At 35.7% G+C, this 27259-nt stretch overlaps 2 protein-coding genes across 2 annotated transcripts; both read left to right on the top strand.

The window, feature by feature from the left end:
* Positions 1-16223: 16223 nt before the first annotated feature.
* On the top strand, positions 16224-18769 carry LOC306876031 (V-set domain-containing T-cell activation inhibitor 1-like). The gene is made up of 4 exons (XM_079426922.1): positions 16224-16392; positions 16483-16547; positions 17956-18213; positions 18491-18769. Exons 1-4 carry the CDS (start codon positions 16361-16363, stop codon positions 18598-18600), a joined length of 465 nt encoding a protein of 154 aa, XP_079283048.1. The 5' UTR covers positions 16224-16360; the 3' UTR covers positions 18601-18769.
* A 795-nt stretch (positions 18770-19564) lies between these two features.
* On the top strand, positions 19565-25340 carry LOC306875639 (E3 ubiquitin-protein ligase TRIM45-like; the record flags this gene model as incomplete). The annotated part of the gene is made up of 6 exons (XM_079426324.1): positions 19565-20037; positions 20913-21649; positions 23476-23601; positions 23940-24073; positions 24190-24316; positions 24407-25340. 6 exons carry the CDS (start codon positions 19565-19567, stop codon positions 24556-24558), a joined length of 1749 nt encoding a protein of 582 aa, XP_079282450.1. The 3' UTR covers positions 24559-25340.
* Between the last annotated feature and the right edge of the window lie 1919 nt (positions 25341-27259).

The raw sequence follows: 27259 nt of genomic DNA, 5'->3' as shown, positions 1-27259 counted from the left end.
CTTTTCTTTTTTTCTTTTAAGAGCAGCTTCCAAACACTTCATAAAAAATTACATACACAGAACAATACAGTCTGAGGATATGTGATTAATTTCATGAATTTACAATACACTATGCGGAGGAGAAAATTTAAAAACTATCAGAGTTCTCCTGTCTCTGTGCTTCTAATGTTTGCGGTAGGTGACTGGGTGGGTGACTGACTGTGTGAGTTCAGTGAGTGTGGAGGGGGAGAGAGAGAGGGAGAGAGAGAGAGGGTCTGTTTAAACATCTCAATAAAATCCTTAAAAAATGCTTATAAAGCATTAAAGGTTTTGATAACACTTTATAATTAAGTCTCATTTGTTAACAGTAGGGAATGCATTAATTAACATGAACTAACAATGAAATATATTTTTTACAGCATGTTAATTCTTCATTGATAGTATGAACTTACAATGAACTAACAATGAACAAAATATTTTTTATATTAGAAAAATAGTCATGTTCAAAAGATAAAACTTTAAAATTTAATAATATATTAACACATTTTGGAATTGATTTTGATCAACATTAAATGGTATATATTTATTAATGATGTAAATTAACAACAGTTAAATAATGTTGTTTTTTAACATTGGTTAATTCACAAATAACATTAAATATTAACAATATATTTTTTACTTTATTAATTTGTGTTAGAAAAAATTATTCATGTTAGTTAATGGAAAAATAAATCATTAAAAAATGCTTATAAATCATTAAAAGCTTTGGTAACTATAATAATTTCTCATTTGTTAGCATTAGTAAATGCATTAACTAACATCAACTACCAATGAAAAATATATTTTCACAGAACTTAAAGTTTTATATGTTCTGTGTGTGTGTGTTTCACAGAGTTGATGGTTTGGATTAACCCTTTAATTGCCGTATCCCTTAAAACCAAACTGCCAGAGGGTTACTGTGATGCTTGTGCTCGCTGGGCACCGTTTTATCGATGCCACCGGGGTGGCATATGCTGACGGCTTGGGCCCGTCATCGCTGCTCGCAGCTATATTTATTTTTTTATTTTTTTATTTTTTTTTTTTTTTTTTTTTTTTTTTATTTCAATCATCCGGGCACTTTTGGGGGCCTTAACGTGCCCGAAAACTCTCGAAAATCGGCACGCACATTGGAACCTGCGGCCATTAGGACGCCGCTGAGGCTGGGACCCGGGCGTGGCACAGGGGCTCTACGGCGCCCCCTGGAAAATTGTCAGAAAGCTTGATGTATAGCTCACACATACTTGCACGTATTCATATGAAACTCGGTACACATATAGAACTCATTGAGCCGAACAACTTCCGCGCAGCATGTCATAGGCTCCGCCCAACAGGAAGTCGGCTATTCAGGGCTGTTTAAAAAGCGCATGCTCTGGAATTTGATATACTCCTCTGAGGATTTCCATACGATTGCCACCAAACTCGGTGAACATGATCTCAAGACATTGGGGACGCTAAATTGCGAAGATATTTTTGATATGTCGAACGGTTTGCCCGTGGCGAGGCGATGAAGTTATGGCGAAAAATGAGACCCAGGAAATGCCTAATAACGTCCACATACATTGTATGATGTTGATCAAACTCCAGTGGTTTGTTCGTTGTATGATGCCGATCGGATAGATGTGACTATTATGACTGAAAGTTATAGCGCCACCAACTGGCTGCAGGAAGTGTGTCGTTTTCAAAATTATTTGAATTCAGCATCTTATTTTTACTCGATTTGCTTCAAACTTCACCAGAATAATGTCAAAACACGGCCGATGTAAAACTGTGAAGGGAATATTGATATCTAAAATTATGTTGCCATGGCAACGTGTCAAAGTTGAAAATTCGTTTCTGGTGATTTTGAGGCAGATAACATATTTAGAATGTCATGAAACTCAACACACATATCCATTTTAATGATAGTTAGACACTGGAAAAACCTCATAAACGGGCGTGGAAGAGGCACTCTATAGCGCCACCTTTTGTCAAAAATGGGGGGGTTAGTTTTAGCTACAGACACCAAACTCGGTACATAAATTGTTCTTATTAATCCGGACAACTTTCTAATTTACAGTCATTAGCTACGACCAACAGGACGTCGGCTATATTTATTTTAATGTGGGTTTTTTTTTAAAACGGGCTGTAAACAAATTCATACTCCTCAAAGCAGAAACACGTAAATCACACCAAACATTTTTTCTCATGATGCCAAAATACTGAAGATGCTAAATTGCGGACGGATTTAGGATATCTTGAACGATGATTTAATGGCAATTTATTAAAGTTACAGTAAAAAAGAGATTTTTTTTTTTTTTTTATCTTTTAAGAGCAGCTTCCAAACACTTCATAAAAAATTACATACACAGAACAATACAGTCTGAGGATATGTGATTAATTTCATGAATTTACAATACACTATGCAGAGGAGAAAATTTAAAAACTATCAGACAGTTGTTACAATGCTTCTATGAGTGAGAGTTCCCTGTCAGCCTGCAGCTGAGTGAGGGGGTGGGGGTGGGGTGGGGTGTGAGTGACTGTGTGGATTGAGGAGCTGGGTGAGAGAGAGAAAGAGAGAGAGGGTCTGTTTTTTTTAAATCTTTAAAAAATGCTTATAAAGCATTAAAGGTTTTCATAACACTTTATAATTAAGTCTCAATTGTTAACAGTAGGGAATGCATTAATTAACATGAACTAACAATGAAAAATATATTTTTTTACAGCATGTTAATTCTTCATTGATAGTATGAACTTACAATGAACTAACAATGAACAAAATATTTTTAATGTTAGAAAAATAGTCATGTTCAAAAGAGAAACTTTAAAATTTAATAATATATTAACACATTTTGGAATTAATATTGATCAACATTAAATGGAATATAATTATTAATGATTATATATATATAATGATAGCTACAGACACCAAACTTGGTACATAAATTGTTCACATTAAGCCGGACAACTTTCTAATTTACAGACATTAGCTACGACCAACAGGAAGTCGGCTTTTTTTTTTTTATGTGTTTTTTTTTTTCAAAACGGGCTGTAAACAAATTCATACACCTCCAAGCAGAAACCACAAATTCACACCAAACACAGAACAAGACAGTCTGAGGATATGTGATTAATTCCATGAATTTACAGTACACTATGGCGAGAAGAAAATTTTAAAACTTATCAGAGATATCCTGTCACTGTGCTTCTAATGTGTGCGGTAGGTGACTGGGTGAGTGACTGACTGTGTGAGTTCAGTGAGTGTGGAGGGGGAGAGAGAGAGAGAGAGAGAGAGAGAGAGAGAGAGAGAGAGAGAGTCTGTTTAAACTTCTCAATAAAATCCTTAAAAAATGCTTAAAGCATTAAAGGTTTTGATAACACTTTATAATTGAGTCTCATTTGTTAACAGTAGGGAATGCATTAATTAACATGAACTAACAATGAAAAATATATTTTTTAAAGCATGTTAATTCTTCATTGATAGTATGAACTTACAATGAGCTAACAATGAACATAATATTTTTAATATTAGAAAAATAGTCATGTTCAAAAGATAAAACTTTAAAATTTAATATATTAACACATTTTGGAATTGATTTTAAACATTAAAACATTGATTTCAACATTAAATGGTATATATTTATTAATGATGTAAATTAACAACAGTTAAATAATGTTGTTTTTTAACATTGGTTAATTCACAAATAACATTAAATATTAACAATATATTTTTTACTTTATTCATTTGTGTTAGAAAAAATTATTCATTTTAGTTAATGGAAAAATAAATCATTAAAAAATGCTTATAAATCATTAAAACCTTTGGTAACTATAATAATTTCTCATTTGTTAGCATTAGTAAATGCATTAACTAACATCAACTACCAATGAAAAATATATTTTCATAGAATTTAAAGTTTTATATGTTGTTCTGTGTGTGTGTGTTTCACAGAGTTGATGGTTTGGATTAACCCTTTAATTGCCGTATCCCTTAAAACCAAACTGCCAGAGGGTTACTGTGATGCTTGTGCTCGCTGGGCACCGTTTTATCGATGCCACCGGGGTGGCGTATGCTGACGGCTTGGGCCCGTCATCGCTGCTCGCAGCTATATTTATTATTTTTTTTTTTTTTTTTTTTTTTCAATCATCCGGGCACTTTTGGGGGCCTTAACGTGCCCGAAAACTCTCGAAAATTGGCACGCACATTGGAACCTGCGGCCATTAGGACGCCGCTGAGGCTGGGACCCGGGCGTGGCACAGGGGCTCTACGGCGCCCCCTGGAAAATTGTCAGAAAACTTGATGTATAGCTCACACATACTTGCACGTATTCATATGAAACTCGGTACACATATAGAACTCATTGAGCCGAACAACTTCCGCGCAGCATGTCTTAGGCTCCGCCCAACAGGAAGTCGGCTATTCAGGGCTGTTTAAAAAGCGCATGCTCTGGAATTTGATATACTCCTCTGAGGATTTCCATACGATTGCCACGAAACTCGGTGAACATGATCTCAAGACATTGGGGACGCTAAATTGCGAAGATATTTTTGATATGTCGAACGGTTTGCCCGTGGCGAGGCGATGAAGTTATGGCGAAAAATGAGACCCAGGAAATGCCTAATAACGTCCACATACATTGTATGATGTAGATCAAACTCCAGTGGTTTGTTCGTTGTATGATGCCGATCGGATAGATGTGACTATTATGACTGAAAGTTATAGCGCCACCAACTGGCTGCAGGAAGTGTGTCATTTTCAAAATGCTTTGAATTCAGCATCTTATTTTTACTCGATTTGCTTCAAACTTCACCAGAATAATGTCAAAACACGGCCGATGTAAAACTGTGAAGGGAATATTGATATCTAAAAGTATGTTGCCATGGCAACGTGTCAAAGTTGAAAATTCGTTTCTGGTGATTTTGAGGCAGATAACATGTTTAGAATGTCATGAAACTCAACACACATATGAGTATTAATGATAGTTAGACACTGGAAAAAGCTCATAAACGGGCGTGGAAGAGGCACTCTATAGCGCCACCTTTTGTCAAAAATGGGGGGGTTAGTTTTAGCTACAGACACCAAACTCGGTACATAAATTGTTCTTATTAATCCGGACAACTTTCTAATTTACAGTCATTAGCTACGACCAACAGGAAGTCGGCTATATTTATTTTAATGTGGGTTTTTTTTAAAAACAGGCTGTAAACAAATTAATACTCCTCCAAGCAGAAACACGGAAATCACACCAAACATTTTTTCTCATGATGCCAAAATACTGAAGATGCTAAATTGCGGACGGATTTAGGATATCTTGAAAGATGATTTAATGGCAATTTATTAAAGTTACAGTAAAAAAGAGAATTATTATTTTTTTTTTTTCTTTTAAGAGCAGCTTCCAAACACTTCATAAAAAATTACATACACAGAACAATACAGTCTGAGGATATGTGATTAATTTCATGAATTTACAATGCACTATGCTTAGGAGAAAATTAAAAAACTATCAGAGAGCTGTTAAGACTGCTTCTGAGTGAGAGATCCCTGCCAGCCTGCATCTGAGTGAGGGGTGGGGGTGGGGTGGGGTGGGCTGTGAGTGACTGTGTGAGTGACTGTGTGGATTGAGGCAGTGGGTGAGAGAGAGAAAGAGAGAGAGGGTCTGTTTTTTAAAATCTTAAAAAAAATGCTTATAAATCATTAAAGATTTTGATGACACTTTATAATAAGGTCTCATTTCTTAACATTAGGAAATGCATTATTTAACGTGAACTAACAATGAAAAATATATTTTTACAGCATGTTAATTCTTCCATGATAGTATGAACTAACAAAGAACATTTTTTTTAAAAGCATTTATTAATCTTTTTAATGTTAGAAAAATAGTCATGTTTAAAAGATAAACTTTAAAATTTAATAATATATTAACACATTTTGGAATTAATATTGAACAACATTAAATGGTATATAATTATTAATGATTATATATATATATATAATGATAGCTACAGACACCAAACTCGGTACATAAATTGTTCTTATTAATCCGGACAACTTTCTAATTTACAGTCATTAGCTACGACCAACAGGAAGTCGGCTATATTTATTTTAATGTGGGTTTTTTGTTTTTTTAAACGGGCTGTAAACAAATTCATACTCCTCCAAACAGAAACACGGAAATCACACCAAACATTTTTTATCATGATGCCAAAATACTGAAGATGCTAAATTGCGGACGGATTTAGGATATCTTGAACGGTGTTTTAATGGCAATTTATTAAAGTTACAGAAAAAAGAGAAAACTTTTTTTTTTTTATCTTTTAAGAGCAGCTTCCAAACACTTCATAAAAAATTACATACACAGAACAATACAGTCTGAGGATATGTGATTAATTTCATGAATTTACAATACACTATGCTTAGGAGAAAATTTTAAAACTATCAGAAAGCTGTTAGACTGCTGAGTGAGAGCTCTTGCCAGCCTGCATCTGAGTGAGGGGTGGGGGTGGGGTGGGCTGTCAGTGACTGTGTGGATTGAGGCAGTGGGTGAGAGAGAGAAAGAGAGAGAGAGGGTCTGTTTTTTAAAATCTTAAAAAAATGCTTATAAATCATTAAAGATTTTTATAACACTTTATAATAAGGTCTCATTTCTTAACATTAGGAAATGCATTAATTAACTGAACTAACAATGAAAAATATATTTTTACAGCATGTTAATTCTTCCATGATAGTATGAACTAACAAAGAACTATTTTTTTTAAAGCATTTATTAATCTTTTTAATGTTAGAAAAATAGTCATGTTCAAAAGATAAACTTTAAAATTTAATAATATATTAACACATTTTGGAATTAATATTGATCAACATTAAATGGTATATAATTATTAATGTTTATATATATATATATATATATTGATAGCTACAGACACCAAACTCGGTACATAAATTGTTCTTATTAAGCCGGACAACTTTCTAATTTACAGTCATTAGCTACGACCAACAGGAAGTCGGCTATATTTATTTTAATGTGGTTTTTTTTTTAAACAGGCTGTAAACAAATTCATACTCCTTCAAGCAGAAACACAGAAATCACACCAAACATTTTTTCTCATGATGCCAAAATACTGAAGATGCTAAATTGTGGATGGATTTAGGATATCTTGAACAGTGTTTTAATGGCAACTTATTAAAGTTACAGTAAAAAAGAGAAAACTTTTTTTTTTTTTCTTTTAAGAGCAGCTTCCAAACACTTCATAAAAAATTACATACACAGAACAAGACAGTCTGAGATATGTGATTAATTTCATGAATTTACAATACACTATGCAGAGGAGAAAATTTAAAACTTATCAGAGATATCCTGTCACTGTGCTTCTAATGTGTGCGGTAGGTGACTGGGTGGGTGACTGACTGTGTGAGTTCAGTGAGTGTGGAGGGGGAGAGAGAGAGAGAGAGGGTCTGTTTAAACTTCTCAATAAAATCCTTAAAAAATGCTTATAAAGCATTAAAGGTTTTGATAACACTTTATAATTAAGTCTCATTTGTTAACAGTAGGGAATGCATTAATTAACATGAACTAACAATGAAAAATATATTTTTTACAGCATGTTAATTCTTCATTGATAGTATGAACTTACAATGAACTAACAATGAACAAAATATTTGTAATATTAGAAAAATAGTCATGTTCAAAAGATAAAACATTAAAATGTAATAATATATTAACACATTTTGGAATTGATTTTGATAAACATTAAATGGTATATATTTATTAATGATGTAAATTAACAACAGTTAAATAATGTTGTTTTTTAACATTGGTTAATTCACAAATAACATTAAATATTAACAATATATTTTTTACTTTATTCATTTGTGTTAGAAAAAATTATTCATGTTAGTTAATGGAAAAATAAATCATTAAAAAATGCTTATAAATCATTAAAAGCTTTGGTAACTATAATAATTTCTCATTTGTTAGCATTAGTAAATGCATTGACTAACATGAACTACCAATGAAAAATATATTTTCACAGAATTTAAAGTTTTATATGTTGTTCTGTGTGTGTGTGTGTTTCACAGAGTTGATGGTTTGGATTAACCCTTTAATTGCCGTATCCCTTAAAACCAAACTGCCAGAGGGTTACTGTGATGCGTTTGCTCGCTGGGCACTGTTTTATCGATGCCACCGGGGTGGCGTATGCTGACGGCTTGGGCCCGTCATCGCTGCTTGCAGCTATATTTAGTGTTGCTCCCCTATGCTCTGCCTTTCTGAAACGCGTTGTGACGGTAACGAACTAAGGTACCCCAAATGCAGCGTGTTAATTTTGGGAGGAGTCAGTTAAGCAGTTACGGCGAGTGAAATGGAGATAAAATTGAACACAGGTGTGTGAGAAGAGAGAGGAGAAGGTGAGAGATAGGAGTGTGAGCCTTGTCCGCTGCACCGAGTGGGAAAGTTTGTCTGCTGCACGGAGCTGGGCGTTGATCTTTTTTGTCGAGAGTGAGAGTTTTCGTTATTAAGAGTAAAGAGTTGGAGTTCATGGAAGTTTGTAGATGTTAATAAAGTGTAAAATGAAACGAAATGATTGAAGATTACCGAGATATGAAAGCTGCATTGCTACGTTGAAGAGGAGTTCCCGTGCCATTTACTTCCAAAACTCAGTCGCTTGTGCACGCTCATTCACAATTAGCATAATCATGAACAGCTACGCAAAATGCATGACCAGGAACGCAGTCTACTTTCTCAGGTTTGGCTGTATTGCATGAATACAAAAAAAAAAACACATTAATAAGTCATATGCCTAACAATAAATATTCAATAACGTGTGTCCAGTCCACCAAAGTGTTTTAGCCAGCTGAAAAAATGCCAGGTGCTCTTCTTAAAACGGCCAGCTGGTGGTACTGGAGAACGCTTTGGTGGCACAGACCAGGTGAGATGCTTTGGTTGCTATGATTTGAAATATCCACTGCATTAACGTATTACTAGTATCTCATTTTGAAGAATATTACTGAATATAAAAATGCAGTAACCAGCAACTTCTCGATTGTTGTTGTTCCGTTGTTGTACAAGTAGGATGATTGGTCGGTGTAGAATTTGTCCCGCCCCTCCTCCATTGATTGGACGGCTGGGGAAAAAGTGACAGTGACAGGCGCTGAGTTTTAACCAAAGCTAAACAGTTTATCAACTCTCAGCTACAAAAACAACAAACGGAGCAAACGAACTTGTACAATATTATGATGGCAGTGCTTCCAAATTCAGTGTCATCATTTTGCCAAAAAGGCCACAGAACGTTTTACGCATGGTAAGGAGCAGGTGTACATTTCTTTCCCAGCAAGCAATGTTGCGTCTAATAGACGTCTAATAGCCGTCAAAACACAGCCCAGACGTCTAGGCTAAAACGAGGCTAATTTTGGGCTGTCAGTGAAAATCTAATAGACGTCTAAACATAGCCCAAAAATAGACAGCTATTGAATGACTACATATATACGTCTAATAGACATCTAAACATAGCCCAAGAATAGACAGCTATTAAACGACTACATATATACATCTAATAGACAGGCAATATGGGTCTAGGCTAAAACAAGGCTGATTTTGGGCTGTCAGTGAAAATCTAATAGACGTCTAACCATAGCCCAAGAATAGACTAGTCATCAATTACACTACATATACATGTAATAGACAACAAAAGGAGGCATAAGGATTCTTTTCACTCAAATATAACAGGTTCTCATAAATGAAAATCCATCCAAACTACTTGAACATAAAGGGATTTATTAAGAACAATTATAATAACAACTTGGACAACATTCAAACATAAAAACGAACAAATAAAATATTGCAAAATATGTAAAACAACTTAAGATACTAAATTTTTTTATTAATTGTTAGCTTTATAGCCATAACCCCCGCCCCCTGCTCTCCCTGGTGCCTGTTTAAAATGACCAGAAACTGCATTTTTTATTTCCCATTCAGTCGCCAATGGAAAGTTGGTCATCACTGCGTCTGCCAAATGAGAAAAAGAAAACAATTATTGCTCAAGAAAAGCATTGTGGACAATCATTTTTAAAGGGGTCATATAATGGTACATGCACTTTTACAAGTTGATTGTACTTAAATGTGTGTTGGCAGTGCCTGTACACAACCATCATAAAATGATAGATATCCATCCAGTGTTTTTTTTAATCTTCTTGTATGTTTACCCCTCTCTGAAATCAAGCTGTTCGATTACAGTATTTTTATTTATCATTCTAATGAAGGTGAAAACAGATTTTATTTTCATTTCTTTAGTTCTTCCCTTATTTTTAAAGGGATAGTTCACTTTGAAATTAAATTTTGGTATGTTTTAGCTTACCTTAAGGGCATCCAATATGTAGGCGTATTTGTTTCCGCAGTAGTTTCAATTTTGATATTTTTAGGTCAAACCGTTCTTGTCTGTCAGTCATATAATGCAGGTCTATATGGTCACCACCTGAAAGAGCATGCACAGAGAAGTCCAAATTAAACAATGCACCTACATCTTGGATGCCATTAAGGTAAGCTAAAACATACCAAAATTTAATTTCAAAGTGAACTATATATCATTCTTTATCACTTACTCGTATAACTCTAATGAACAAAGTTATAGGGGTAGTTCACTTAAAAAAAAAACATGTACTCATTTACTCCCTTTCACTTGGTTCCAAACCTGTATGGCTTTCTTCTTTGGAACACACACAAAAAATATATTTTGAAGAATGTTGGTAACAAGACATTTAATGGTAGTCATTGACAAGTGTACTGTATATTCAACTGCTGTAGCCTACCTTGTTGACTGATTGCTGGATAATTTGCAATAAACAGTGTCTTTAAATCAAATAAAGTGGATTACATCACTCCACTTCTGAGGTTTTCACACTGGCTATCTGTCTGTCTAGTATCAAAATACTACAACTGGTTATTAAATTAATTAACATTTTAAGGCCAAAGTAAATTTCTAATCTTCTGATGCATTATGAACCATCCAGAGCAGACCTCTCAGGTCATCTGGGACAGTAGCCAGCTACTTTGATATCCCCAAAGTCAAAACAAAACAAAACATGGAGAAGCAGCATTCAGTTTTTATGCACCATATATCTGAAACAAATTCACTGAAAACTGAATGTATGCTGCATATTTTAATTATTTTATCAAGTTTAAAGACTTTACTGTTTGCCACTACCTTTTATTAATTGGAAAGGAAAAAATATTTTTTAATAATTTATTTTTTATGTTTTATGTAAAGTACTTAGAAAATTTGCATTAAATCAAAAACTATTATTTCTTACTCTAATCTGAAAACAAAAATATACTGGTATATTTAATAATAATAAAAAATAGTAATGATAAGTTTCATAGTTTCTCCACATTGAATTTAACTGTTAGATACATTTTAGAACGGCACACAGTTGCAATAACACGTGCAGGTAACCTTAACTTGTTGGAGAAAAATAGTACTCTGCAATGGTAAAGTTAAAATGTCACGGTTTCTACACATTATAACAACTAACTAATTTAAACAATGAACATACCAAAAATAAAACGCATACTTACAAGATCGAAGTAGAAATGTGACGCTTTTCAGAGTGTCGCTCTCCCGTTGCTCTCCGACAGCTGCCTCGTGTAAAACAAAATGGCGGAAATGTTTATCGCGAGATCTGGCTAAAGTGATCTAGTCGCGCAATGCGAGTAGTCCCAGTAGTCATGTCTCAGTAGTGTTTTGATTGCTCAATTCCTATTTTATTTCTCAATTTCACTGTAAAATCATGGCATAATGAAGCACAAAGTCCTAGTAGCTAACAGTTATCAGCGGTAGTGCTATTTTTCATGATGTTCATGTTTTTTTTTTTTGGTGTGTTGCAGTAATTTGTGCATTCCCAACTAATTAGACAAACTTTGCATTTCAGAATCATTGGCCACGATTTTCTTTCTCCATGCAACGACGACTCCTCTTCCCAAGCGGTGCTAGCAGTGTCTCCACCACGCCCGCCAACACCATCACCATCAACATGCTGCCCACTGCTCTGGGTGTGTGCACTTGGATGGGTTAAATGCAGAGCACAAATTCCGAGTATGGGTCACCATACTTGGCCTCACTTCACTTCATAATCATAATAAGTAATGAACAATATGCAGATTTTGTGATGCCAGGAATGACAAAGAAAATTAAAGAAAAATCTTTGTGCTTGATTCTTTTTAATGAATCACAAAGAAACACCTAAGATATACATATGACTCATTTCTACAGTAGTAAAAATAAACTTGTTTCTGTGTATATATATACAGACACACTGGTGCTTCCGCTGGTGCTTTTATCCTGATGCAGATTCAAGAAATTCAAGTCTTCACAAAAGTTATTCAAAAAATAAAATAATAGGGTGATTACTAGAAGATTCATACAATATATTTTTTAAATCATAGTCTGGTAATCAATATGTAGTTCATCTTGTAATTTCACTTTTATTGTAATTATATTTTATAATTATTAATTGGAGAATCAAAAAAGTCAAACAGGCGTGCACATCCCAACCACCCAGATCGGGCTCAGGTGCAGGACAACTGAGGAACTTGAACAAAGAAAAAGGAGAGAAGTCCACACACTGAAAATAGCTGCTCCAAATGAATTTAATAACAGCAACGTTTCGACCCTCAGGTCTTCATCAGGCTCAATACCCACATGGAATAAAATCAGCTTTAAATAGCAACAGGTAATCACCTTAATTGGGTCCACACACAAAAAACATGCGACAAGTAATACAAGTCATGTGACAAAAAAAATAAAAAATCAGATTCAAGAAATTCAAGTCTTCACAAAAGTTATTCAAAAAATAAAATAATAGGGTGATTACTATAAGATTCATACAATATATTTTTAAAATCATAGTCTGGTAATCAATATGTAGTTCATCTTGTAATTTCACTTTTATTGTAATTATATTTTATAATTATTAATTGGAACATTTTTCTTGACTGAGTGCAGTGATGCTATATTTTATAGCCAAATATCAAAGATATTTCAAAGGTTTTTTAACAGAAAGTACTGTCTTATTTTTTGCTAAAAACTGTTGTAATAATTTCATATTATTATTATTATTATCAGTGGCAGACAACACACAATACTGATTTATTCTTGGTGTATAAAGAAGATGGTCTAGATGATGATATTTACAAATATTCCAATGGTTTCATTTGAAATTGATTATTTTAAAAGGATTATTCTTGAATAAAACAAATAAATAGCAGACAGTTATTGACGTCCATCATCAATCTCATCAATCTCATTCTCATCAATCTCAATCTCATTACCGACATTATTTTCGTCACATTGTTCGCGAATGCTCAGGTGTATAAAATCTGCTTGTGATATTTCAGACCAAGCATCTTCAACATTTATAGATGTTTGTGAAGACTGTGAAGCGTTTGAAGTTTGTTCATTATCTTGACTTATCTGGTTTGATGCAATAGAATCAATGTACTTCGAACATACACCTTTTGTTTTCTTCTTGGCTATTTCTCTCAATTCAGTATCCAAGTATTCATCAGTTTCCTCGGACAGGAGCTCCTCATACCGCCTCTTGTAATAGGGCTTTCTTTTACAGCAGTTCTGAAAGTGTTTATCACAACCAATCCCAATCTTGGTGTTTAACATCAGACACCATCCAAAGAAACCAACAGCTATGAGGATGTAACCCAAAGACTGCAAAAAGAAAAAAGAAAGAAAGAAATGTATAATTAATATATTTTTAATAAGAAAACCAGAAAGCTACAGAAATTATTCTATAGGGGAGACAGGGCTAGGTGTTGACAAAGGAATATTTATAAGGTTCTAGGCTGCATTGAGGTTTTGAGTTAAACTCCAATTCCAATTGAGACAGATTCCAATTGCAAACTTCCAATTATATGTTTTATCAAACAATTGTTTTGTTATTTGTGTTGTCTAGTTCAAAACACACTTATAGTTATAATTTAAGTTATTTTGTGAGTTTTGTCCTGCAGCCTAAAATATCAGCATCATTCTCTGTTTAAATTTGTTTAATGTTCAATGAATCCTGATTAAAGTACTTACCTGTGAAAGGTTTTTGTGGATTGTAATCATGCTCTTTTCTTGAAAAGTGTGTTTCTCCTTGCAAGGTATTTCAACCAGTGACTCATTAAATTTGGTCAAAATACAAACATAAAGGTCTCCATCTAAAAGGACAAATCCCCACCAGAACAGATAGATTCCAAAAAACTGAAAGATTTGAGGACAAAGACCGCCGCAACTGACAGCACAAACCTTTGTTGTGGTTTGTCTAACTATTTTTAAAATAAAGAACAATATCAGAGGAATGACAAAAATGTAAATGTACCCAATGAAATGAAAATCAAGTGTGCAGGAGCATGAAAACTCGGAATTAAAGATGTACTGAATAATGTAAATCAGAACGACAGCTAGAAATATATTTGCAGCCTGTGACAGTATCACACGCAGTTTGTCTGGAATATCAGAGAAAAGATGTGGCATGGTTGATCAGCTGAAGCGCAGATGCAGAGATTCAAGACAAATAGCTGTTTCCTCTCTCCTGAAGTCTTGACTGGGTCCTTGAAGGTATCTGTATATAAGTCAAGAAAAATACTTCTCATTCTGGTTTTACGCAGTCTAGCCTTACCACAAAACCTTCCCCTCTAGAAGTGATGTGAAATTTTTCCAAAAGTGCAGCGTGCTAAGGTTTCAGTTTGAAAGATCATATGTATCACTCATGGCATGCTGATATGAGGCAACTCTTGCAACTGTCTCTACATAAAAAAAATACAAATAAATGAATAGTATATTCCATTTCATTGGCCCACACCCACCGCCACCTCTATGTATTTCCATTTTTAAATACGGTTGTTATTCATTCACAGCAGGATTGACTTCATCATCATAACCATAACTCTTGATAATGCCATTTACCATGCCACTTGTTTCAGGGTTCTCTGTATATTTCTATGAAAAGTGAAGTAAGAGAGTAAAGCATCACCTGATGTCTATGTCCAAAGACCACAATTGCAGAACGTGTGTTTTTCCGAGTACATTCTGCCAGTGTTACAGTGTTTCTATATGAATTTAATTGGTATATCTCACAACACCATACCAATTTCACAACTGTGATCTATATACATAAATGCCAGTTTCTCAAAATCATAAACACACACACACAAACACAATATATGAAGAACAGTAGACACTGTGAATCTATGTTTTGAAAAAAATGATCCTGTATCAAATGCACATAATTGTATGCACAGCATTCAAATAAAATGTGAACGTTGTGCATGAATACAGACAAGAAAATATAACAAATACGGTTTAATATAAGGTCACAGAAAGTTGCGCCAAACTACTTTTTAATTGTTTTCCTATGGAAACATACAGATGTCTTTGACTGCGCCACTTTTCATGCTTTTTAAGCATCTTCTGCATGCGCACAGTGTGTCAAGTTAAAGATATACCTTAGATTTAGATGGCATTTTGAATTTAACAGATGAAAACAAGGCATTGAGAGATAGACAGGTTTGTTTTCAATGGCATGCTCTGTATAAAGGTCCTAGATCACATAATGTTCCACAAAAATTATCGAGTTTATGGAGTTTTTGTTTACTGAAAGTTTTTTCCTTTTTTAGTAGCCCTAAACAACAGTAAAAGCAAGCTACCTCAATATGCTTCTTCAGATTTGAAGGTGAACTTTTGAAGCTGAGACTTGTTTTCATGCAACAGTCACACAAACCTCATTGGTTTTGGGGGATTAAAAGGACCTGCTTATGGAAGGAACTGCTGTGATATGGTCCAGTTGAGACTAGGTGATGAATGACTCCTCCCAGAGCCTGCCATGTTGAATAGAATTTCATTTGATATTGATTTTTTTTCTGCTCTTTCTTGTTCCAATTTTTGGTACTTAAGTGACCAATTGTGTGACTTTTACATACAGTATTTGAAACAATTAACAACAACAACATAAGGAAGTTAAAACATGATTAAAATCATCTTTTAACCATACTGACTTCTAGCTGTTTTGCAACTGTTTATATTTACTGTTATAACTCTAACTATGATTATACGCTCCCTATATATTATTTAGGTGAAAAGGTTTCTCCTGTCAAGCTGTGTGCTATCAAGAGTGTCAGAACACACCTCTCATAGGTAATATTGACACTGGGAGGAGGTGCTGATCTCTTTCACTGGAAGTAAAGTTTGAAACTAGTCTGAGGGGATTAGAAAGCGATCATCCGTTTTAGCCTGTTGATTTATTATGCCGTCTACAGAGATGCTGAACAGCGTGGTACAGCGATTCATCAAAGACACTTCTTCAATGTAGGAACAAGTCACCAGAATGGCTTCAATAGGACAAATAATCTTTGGAAGGTAAAATGCTTTTACAAACCATTTCAGACTGAAAATTACAGTGTGTATAATGAGTCAATATTGAATGTTCATCAAAATTGTCTTTTGCAGTATGATTTTTCTCATAGTAGTAATTTCAGGACTCATCGTTTTCATTCTGGCTATTGCATTTTCAGGTTAGTAAAACACTCTGTTCTAAAAATGCATTTGGACTTTAGATAAAAACAAGGGATGTGCATGAGGTCGATGCGATACACATATCAATGCATAGCCAACGATACGATACACTGAAGATACATATGAAGCAGCTAGCGATGCGATGCGATTCACCCCTTTTACGATGCAGTGCGATTCGATTTCGATTCGATTCAACACAGTGCAATTTGATGCAATACGATGCAATGACAAAAATATGATCGCTTTTATTGCTTTGGTTCAGACAGACAGCAAATCATAAATTAACTTTTGTGTCCTTTGACTTTTCATAATACAAGTTTACCAAATAGGCCAGGCTTATTTCAGTTAGTCTGACTCAATGTCAAATTATTTGGTTCCATAAAGCAAATTTAACAATGATCAACCTCAGTCACTGTGGCTACTTCTGCTGGAAAGCTAACCTGGTTCAGGGCAGGCAAACTGTCAGGCTAAGCTGAGCTCACTGACCAATAGGAATGCAGTGATATTACCAGATATCATGCAGTGAAATGATATTTTTATGAATAAGTAAGTGAAACTTTCACTCAGATGATTCATTCAAAACCCTGATTCATTCAGGAACTACACAAACAACTATCTACATCTGAAATTGCATATTTCCTTTTTATATATAGTGGGTGAGCATGTGAACAGAGTAGTATGTCCGAATTCACAATATTCATAAAACAGAAGACAAAAAGTCCCTGGATGACGCACTACTTCTGGCTAGATTCTGAAGTGTGCATCCAGGGGACAGTTTACTATCACTTGAGGCAATGAGAGAATACTTGTGAATTACAGTGAAGTGACCGAGGCTGGTAGGTCACATAAGAATGAAATCATGACAAACGTAGTATGTCCAGATTACATTCATACTTTATAGAACATACTTTTTAATGGTCATTAAGTAATTACCTATTCAAAAGAAGTATGTACTTAGTGAGTATGTGATTTCGGACTCTGTTCGGACCACTGTCTGTACAAATGATTCACTGAATCATTCACTCAAACGATTGATTCAAAATCTTGATTCATTCTGGAACTAATGTTTATGAGTGAGTCACTGAATCATTGATTCAAAGATTTGTTTAAAACTCTGATTCATTTAGGAATGAAACACATGAAACTATTGTGTGTTGCTCAATGATCTGCAAAGGTTATTATTGCTTTGGCTTTTCATTGGCAGAGCAAGAAGTCATTTATAATATTAAAATAAATAAAATATTATTAAAGTAATTATTAATGATTATTATAAATATTATAAATGTTATTTTACTGAAACCACAGTGTACTTTGTGGGTGTGTAGGTGTGTAGTGTGTGTTTATATATATATATATATATATATATATCGAATTTAGATTTTCACTCAAATCTCTCTGTTTTTGCAGCGTTCTCAGCTCCCACATTTACTCAACGGAAAGATGGGTCTCTATTTGCTCAGGCTCATAAATGGTTTCCCCAACCAAAGGTTAGCTGGTTGAGTCAGAGTGGACAGCTTCTAAACAGCAGCACCCAGTTTATCAACAACACTGCAGGAATCATGGGAGTTGCTAGTGTCCTTGAAGACCCAGTAAAGGAAGATAACACCTACACCTGTCTTATCCAGAACAGTCTTGTGAAATCTATCTCAGAGGCAACTGTAACAGGTAAAATAGTGATGTTGACAGAAAAAAGGTGTAAAGATAAAACTAATTATTAAGCAGGACTCACCCATAATCATAACATTTACTCGGAGCATTGCATAGCAAATCAAGTTTGTTAAAACAAATTTGGACAAAACTTGGACAAACTGGATGTGACACCTTAAATAGCATGACACATGCAGTAGGCTATGTAGAGCAAATAATGAGTTGTAAATGCAACATAAAAACACTATGCTTCTGTTGTAAAGTAAATGTTGTTTTTCTTTATGATTATCCTCAGCAAACAGTGTGACGGAGAAGACATACTTCATATTCAATGCTGCATCTACAAAAGTTCTATCCTTACAGATTCTGCTCACAGCCATCTTCATACTTTCAGCAATCCAGTAGATGCTGTATCTAGTTTAAAAAATCTGTACTTATGGACAGAAATTGTTAAAGCAAAAAGGATTTTTTTTAAATTAAAACAAGAATATAATTCTGTTTGTTTATTCCAAATATAATATTGAATATAATAAACTTCCTACATTACATAAATAAATAAATGTAACATGTGTGGAATATTGTTGGTGTTTAATGCATTAGGCTAATTAATGTTTACGATGTTATTGTAAAGTATTACTGATAACAAAAGATCCGCTATTTAATAGCTGTCTAACCAATACAATGATATTGTTAAAGCTACTTCCAAAAACAGAGGCATGTTTTACATTGCTCATCTACATATAACCTAGGTTAGTCTCCTGGTTTATTCCATATAGAACTGAAACTGTATTTGTAAAGGGAAATAATGCATGAGCTGCATATTAGCAATCTTTGACCTTTGGGTGGTGTGTGATCTTGTGTTTTGATCTGTCTAGCCAGCAGATGGGGACACCCATATTCCACGCGTGTTTTACAGGCGCAGGTTCCTCTTTTTACGAGATTGAGGTCTCTGCAGAGTAAAAGAGGGCGTTTCTGAATTTGTGGGTGTTTTCAAACTGCTGGGAGTTTCTCAATCATACAAACAAAATGATCCCCCTTACCTAACCCCACCCCTAAACCTACCATCACTATGACGTCAGCCAATCAGGACACATGGTCTAAAAACGCCCCGATCTGGTAACTCCCATTACTTTGCTGCAGAGACCTATACTTGCTTTTTACACGCTACTACAGGGTCAGATTTCAGGCCACGCCTCAAAATGTGTACGCGTAATATGATTGGACGGCGAGACACGTTAACGAAAAAGTTAACTCTCTCACAAGTTTGGTGAGAGTTGCATTTTTAGTAAATGACAAGATTCACCAAAGACGATTAGCCGTTTTATAGTAGAAATAGTTTTTATAATAAAATAGAAAAACAACAACTACAATGTCACTTTGCAAAGAGCGATTAGTTCATGAAGAAAAGCTAGAAGCAGTCTTGAGTGAAAGCAATGGGGACACTGGGAAGAAGTCCAAAGCGATCTGTGGTGTTTGCAGTCGGATGTATCGAGACCCTAAAATCCTGCCCTGCTTGCACACGTTCTGCGTGGACTGCATTCGCCAGCGCGAGCCGCTCTCTGAGCGTCGCGTGAATGGGGAACGAGGCTCGCCAGAGGATTACACGCACCGGCGCAACTCAGGCTCAACAATCCTGTGTCCTGAGTGCGATTCAGAGGTGGATCTGCCCCCATCGGGTGTGGATGGGCTGACTACTGACCATCTTGCGCTGGACGAGGTTTTCGCGGAGACGCTGCTGGTGGACTGCAGGGTTTTGTGCGACTTGTGCAGCGACAGTGACGCGGGGAAGCGCTGCGAGGTGTGCTGCATCAATCTCTGCGACTTCTGCAGTCAGGCCCACAGGTCAGTTTATTAGAGGCTGTTTTGTAATTAACATGAAAAGTAAACAAGTCATTTATTAATCCTCATAAGCCATGTATGACTTTACTCCTTTAACAGAAATGGCGAAGTTAAAGCGATAGTTTAAACAGAAAAATGAAAATTCTGTCATTTTTTTTTTATTCACCCTCATGTTGTTTTTTTAAACTGGTATGACTTGTATGAATTTTGGGAACTAAACCGTTTTGGTTCCACTGTGTGGACAAAAACATTAAGACATTTCTCAAAATATAAAGTAAATATTTGTGGTATTCCAAAAAGAATATTAAATATTAATATTTTCTTTCAAAAGTGATGCATTTTGAGACCGTGACACGTCCATCTACTGCAACAAAGGATAATAGTAAATATTCGAGAGGTACACAATTTTTTGTCACCCATCTGAATATGCATATTTTCCTACTATACAGTAGATGAAAAAAACAGTACATGAAAGGAGAATTATGTCAGAATTCACAATATTAGCATAATAACAGTAGGCGAAAACACCTGAATGATATACTACTTCTAGTGAGATTCTAAAGTACACATCCAGTGGACACTTTACTATCCCATCAGGCCACTGGAAAGGAGTAACAAGATTGTATAGGTCACATGACAGATTAAATATGACCAGATTACACTCAGGCTATACATTCATGCTATTTTGAACAAATTTATTCACAGACTCTCCCTTAATTTAAACTCAGGGCTCAAAGAAGTCAGTCGCACTCAAAATACCTCTTTGGTGTTGGCATTTATGTGTGTTTAGCTCATAAATACCGTCTTTGTGACATAACTTGAATGCACCATATTTCCTGTAATACGTGATGTCAAAACTCTTGTAATCTTCCCTGCAGGAGACAGAAGAGGACCTCCTCTCACTCTATCCAAAGTCTACAGGAGCTGAAGTCTCAGGGTCATCTCACTAGACCCTTCCTGTGCTCGCAGCATCCTGGACAGGAGTTACGGCTCTTCTGTGAGCCGTGTGACCTCACCGTGTGCCTGGAGTGTACGGCCACCTTGCACCGCGACCACCACTGCAGCTCTGCCCATGAAGTCATCAGTCATCATGGCGATCGCATCAGGGATCTGGTCGTCAGGAGCTTAAGGCCTCGTCTTGGCCGTCTGGAGGAGTCTCTGAGACGCGTGGACACATCCCAAGAGGCGCTGCAGACACGGGCTGACACATTGGCGAGTGAGATCCAGGCATTTGCTCGGAGCTATGCCAGCGCGGTGGAGGCACATTGCTGTTCACTGCTGCGGTCACTGGAGGACTTAAGGTTGCAGCGCAAGAACCAACTCCATCTGCAGAAGGCCTTGTCTGACATCCACAGTGGGGTGAACTTCGCAGAACGCTTGCTCACGTGTGGTTCTGATGCTGAAATCCTCAGTGCCAAAGGAGTTACTATGAGGAGACTGATGAACCTTTTGGAATCAGGATTCGACCCACACCCAACAACGGTTGCACATGATAATGCCAGCAGCATTTGTTTCCTTCCTCAAGAGACTGCTGGAGAGGTGCAGGGATTTCCTGTGGTGGGAGTCATACATGCCAAGACTGTGGATCCCAGCAAGTGCATGATCCAGGGGGAAGGTGAGAGTAGGGTAGACAATGGTGGTCCTTTTTTCAAAATCAATTTAGAAACATACCTTAAAAGGAAAATGCAGTCAATAATTCCATACAATGTCTGGAATTTGACACTTTTAAACTTAAAAAAAATGACAAGCATTAAAGGGAAAAAAAAAAGTGTGATGCACATAATGTAACCACTTTGATTGTATGTTGAATGGATCAGTGATTTATAAACAAATGTTTTACTCCGCTTTCTGAACTGGATTAATTTATTCATCGAAAAGATCTTTAGAAAAACGTATTCAAAAATCAAATGTGGCTACTTTACTCACAACACAAATGTTTTAGCAGATTTGATTTTTGTATCATTTTGGAGCTTTCCCTATTCAATTTCAGTATATTAAATGAGAATATTCTTTCAAAATTCAGAAATATAAAAATAAATCATGTTTTAAGCTCTATAGAAGAGCATCAAACAGGTTTGAAATTAAGTAAGGGTCAGTAAATGATGACAGAATTGTTATTTTGTTGAACTGCTTCCTTTAAAGTCAAATCTTCAAGTAAAACTGACAGCTGTTTTATACTATTATTAGCCTTTCTCCCTCTTAATTTGTTCATTAGTCTGTTTTTAATCCCAAATGTTATCTTGAAGCTATGTGGTCAAGTGTTTGGTTTGTTGACTTTACTGTGGAATTTTAAGGTGTTTTTGTCAAACACATGACAGTTTAGTGCACATTCCTCAGAAACAGTACAACTCAGATTAAATTGTTTATTTGTAGATTTCTGTGTTCAGATTACGTGACAAACTCTTCAGTCTGAAAGTGAGACCTTATATCCGCTTTAGCCCCCTCCCATACACAAATAGACATACATACACATACAAGTGCACACACCAAAAGGCCCGGGGCATGACACTAGAGGCATCTTTACACAGCCGATTTAAGGCTGCTCTAAAGCGGATCTGTGTCTGCTCAGAATTCAGTGTAAAGACGCAATGCCGCATAAAAGCAGACCTAAAATACGCCGGGTCTGACCCACCTCAGTCCCTAGTATCAAAGGCGACGCAATGCTGTTTTGATTCAGTGTAAATGAAACGCGAAACAGTGCCGCTCTAAAGCAGAACAGCATTAAACGGTCTGTGTAAATGCACATTTTCGTGGTTTTATGCCGCTTCAGGTTTGGTTTCAGTGCCGCCTTTGCTGTGTAAAGATGCCTTAAGATAAACGGCAGACAACATTCCTGGCTACCATGACAACCCAACCTTTTTATGTGCTGGTGCTCCTAGAGTATGATTGTAAAAGAGACACTTATCCAGTTCTGTCCCAGCATGCCACAAGTAGGTTCACAGCAGGAGGAGAATACACTGCTGTTTGCCTGTGGTGTGCAGGTTGACCATCCATGTCAGGCTTCCCACAGTCACAGAAAACAACAAACTGTTTTTTTTGTAAGAGCTTTTGTAAAGCGCTGATGTGAACAAAAGACGATACGGTTCAGATTTGATGATTGGATTTCATTAGATCTGTTTACTCCTTTACAGTACAGATGTCATAACTCTGAATGTGTTCTTCCTGTGAAAGAACAAACTTCTCTCTGGTGATGTATGCTGGACTTCTCCACCCATTTAGTCTGCATTAATCCTTCCCTTTATTACAATCAACTGCAAGCTCATGTTCAGATATGCCTCCATCCAATCAACAACTGCACAAGTCCTCGTCCTATATTTTTTCTTTTTCAATAATCCGTTTCACTTGGATGCAGCATGGCACAAGTCAGAAGAAAAGATCTGTTTCTACTTCCGCTACATAGCCTGTGTCACTCACATGTGTCTGTCCTTGAATAACTCGCAGGTGTGGAACGAGGTCGTGAAGGCCAGAGGGGAGCGTTCACTCTGGTTTGCAGGGACTCCTCCGGAGAGCAGATGGGCCGAGGTGGAGAACCTGTGCTGGTCAGCATAGTGCACAACTTTAGAGTGGGTGGGATTATTCACATGTCGTTATAATTATGCCGCCTTTACTGCCATGACTCCTGAAAAACGTTTTAATTCCACGTCGCCCCATCAAGCTCTCGCTGGATCCACTCCTCAGCTATCAATGAGAGGAATGTCTGTACTTCCTCAACAGACAAAGAAACAGCCATTTTTTGGTTGTTTAAAAAAAAGGTGCACTTATTCAAAACAGTGGCATTCGGTATGGGAGGTGTTTTGAGCTGAAACTTCATATACACATTCTGGGGACAACTGAGACCTACTATATATTACATCTTGTAAAAAGGGGCATAATAGGTCTCCTTTCAGACTATTATTTTTCACGAGTGTGTCTGTCACATTACAGCTCTGTGGAGGCGGCTGTGGTGGATAAGGGTGATGGTTCCTATGTTGTATCCTACACCCCAACTGAAGCAGGTCTCTACTCTGTGTGGGTCTGTGTTAAAGCCCAGCACGTCCAGGTAAGTGTTAATTTAAACCAGTACAGCCGTGTCTAATAATTGTATCATTGTACTGGCAAGTTTAAAGGTATATCAGTGATGCTGGGATTTATATTCTAACAATAGGTGGTTTCTAGGGTTCACCATTTGTGCTAAATGTGAAAAGGAAGTTCAGACGTCACCGTGGCATATTCCATTGTTGTTCCTTCTGCTCCAGTGGAGGCGCTAAAGAGGCACGCTGTGGCTGCATAGGAACTATGCCAGGTACTGTTTACTCCAAAAAAATTTAAATTAATAAAACAAGTATGTTTTCACCTAATATGAATTTCTCTGTGTGTGCGCGCGCGCACTCAGGAGGGTTTCAGGGTTGTGGACATGGTCATAAAGGACACCCCGGTAAGCCCCACTGGTCATGTTGTGGGAGTGTAGTGGAGGCCTCAGAGTGTGTTCTACATAACCTGGGCAGCGTTTCTCCTCGTGGACATCTCAGGACTATAGAGCTCTGAGACAGAACAAATATACACTCTATCTGATCAACATAACCATAAACTCATAAACATATTTGAATCTTCTCAATCAGCTTGCATATAATTCACAATAAATTAAAAAATCACATTGTGTTTTCATGTTGCCCTTATTCACCGTCTTTAAGCCTTAATTTGTGTGATAATCTTTTTTTTTGTTTCAGAAGTGTTAGTATTCAGAATCATGGCAGTCTGATAAACTGCAATACACAAAGTATATTTAAAATCGTGTTGTCTATTGTACAAAGTGCCAACACTAAATACTTATGTACTATCAGTATTGTAAACATTTGACTATTGTTTTCTTTACACTTTTAGAACTAGTTATTTTTAATCACTGAAATTTTTTTAAAGTCTGGCATTATATTGTTCCATATTTAATCATAACCAGCATGATTTTATGAAATATTGTCTGTGAATATTTTGTTAATGTGTGCAGCACTGTTTTGTTTCATCTTTGATGTTTCCTTTGATATTACCCAGCTATATGAGCAATGAGGTATGTGTTATTATAATGCTTTATTTTTATATGTGTGCATGACTCTAAAGAGTGTTGTTGTTATTGTATGCATCCATTACATTTCTCTTATCTTTTTATATGCTGTATTGGTGCCACAAACATTTACCTCTCTATATATTACAAAACTGCCACTTTTAAGATTGTATTTTTGATTGTTAATATGAAGTGTTTTGCATAGTGTATACGATGTAGTGTGGTCTATAAAACATCAAAATATATACGTTTTTATGTGGGTATCACCACCATGTTGTTTGCCTTGCTTGAGTTAATGTATTTTAATTTATGGAGTTATTGTTTGGTCCTAGAACTAATCATTTCATAGTGAGTCTTTATAGATGTATTTGCTACTTTTTTCTTAAGCACAGATTTTTAGAAATCAGAAGTGATGCTTTATGATGAATTCGTTTTTTTTACAAATGCTTTTCACTTCACAAGATTATTGACAGACTGGAGTCATGTTGATTACTTGTGGATTATTGTGGTGTTTTTATCGGCTGTTTGGACTCACTTTGACGGCACCCATTCACTGCAGAGGATCCACTGGTGAGCAAGTGATGTAATGCTACATTTCTCGAAATCTCTTCTGAAGAAAAAACTGATTGTGCCGGATGGCTTGAGGGTGAGTAAATGTTCATTTTGTGGGTGAACTTCAACAGTTCAACACAGTGGATCAACATACTGGATTGCCCTTTCTAACACTAGATGGCAGCAATGCTTTGCGTGGACGTTTCGTTGTTTGGTGGCAAAATTTCAGCTCTCTCTCTCCACCCTACATTGCAACTGCAATCTGTATTAAATTATTTTTTCTTATGTCATTCTTGTAATATTTCCACATGTAGTTTACTTGAAAGAATACTTTTCAAAATAAAAACGTTTTGAGTGTTAATGTGACCTTAAAATTCATTTTTAAATTTATATTATAAAATATATATTTATATAAAGGGTATACATCATAGATGTATCTCCACTTGCAACAAAAAACAAAGCCTGTGATTAATCCTAGGAAAGATGTCAGACAATGACCTCTAATATTTTTCCACTATGCCATGCACATACAAAGCAGTGGATTAAAGTAGCAGTCAATCTGATTCAGAAGGACATCGTACATGCTTTGAACCCTCGGTTTTCTTTTTGAAATCTCTGAGCTCACACAGTCAAGGACACGAGGAGCTCTAAGCCTGCAAACAACTGACTGGGTTTTTATCAGAACTGTTCAATGTAATATTTAAATGTATCTATTCACTATAAACTACTGGTTATCTGATATATTTTTATATGAAGTGGTTATTTCATTATTAAGATGTCCTTGATTATTTTTATAGTTAATACCCCTAGTTTACATATGTGACCCTGGACCACAAAACATGTAATAAGTAGCATGGGTATATTTGTAGCAATAGCAACAATACATTGTATGGATATTAAGTAAAGATCATGTTCCATGAAGATATTTTGTACATTTCTTACTGTAAATATATCAAAACATAATTTTTGATTTGTAATATGCATTGCTAAGAACTTCATTTGGACAACTTTAAAGGCAATTTTCTCAATATTTAGATTTTTTGGATCCTCAGATTCCAGATTTTCAAATAGTTGTATCTCAGCCAGATATTGTCCTATCATAACAAACCATACATCAATAGAAATATTATTTAGATGATATATAAATCTATTGACCCTTATGACTGGTTTTGTGGTCCAGGGTCACATATCTGAACAAAGATCTGTTTTCACCTGATTTTGGTAATCTTAACCCTTTTCCTATTCATTCATAAAACAGCTTATATTTATATAGCCCAAACTTCAGGAATAATAGAACTGATTATTTATCCATATATGCATATGTTTTCATTAAAAAAAGTTTTTTTCCCTCCTTTCCTTCTATTCCTAAATAGAAAAAAATTATGGGGTGCTGATCCAAGAACATGTCCTACTTGGCAAAATCATACAATCTAAGTGATCAATAAAATATATTTTGATATATAAAAGTAGTGTTATATCTAATTTGCATTTCAGAGAGAAATCTTAAAGAATCTCATTTGTGACCCACATATGCAATCTAAAGTGCTGAAATAGCTATAAATTAATCTGAATTCATAGGGTTTGGCAGCATGCATCATAGATCACATGACAGATTCAAGTCTCTTTAGGGGGAAGGGT

The sequence above is a fragment of the Barbus barbus genome (assembly GCF_936440315.1).
Source record: "Barbus barbus genome assembly, chromosome: 10".
In the NCBI taxonomy this organism is placed as follows: Eukaryota; Metazoa; Chordata; class Actinopteri; order Cypriniformes; family Cyprinidae; genus Barbus; species Barbus barbus.
The sequence above is the reverse complement of the archived record's forward strand: the minus strand, read 5'-3'. Positions and strand labels throughout refer to the sequence as shown.

Excerpts from the sequence above, each read along its gene's own strand:
- LOC306876031 (XM_079426922.1), top strand. The coding sequence starts at position 16,361 with ATGGCTTCAATAGGACAAATAATCTTTGGAAG. Across the intron at positions 16,393-16,482 it reads GGACAAATAATCTTTGGAAG|TATGATTTTTCTCATAGTAG; the intron begins GTAAAATGCTTT and ends TGTCTTTTGCAG. Across the intron at positions 16,548-17,955 it reads TCTGGCTATTGCATTTTCAG|CGTTCTCAGCTCCCACATTT; the intron begins GTTAGTAAAACA and ends CTGTTTTTGCAG.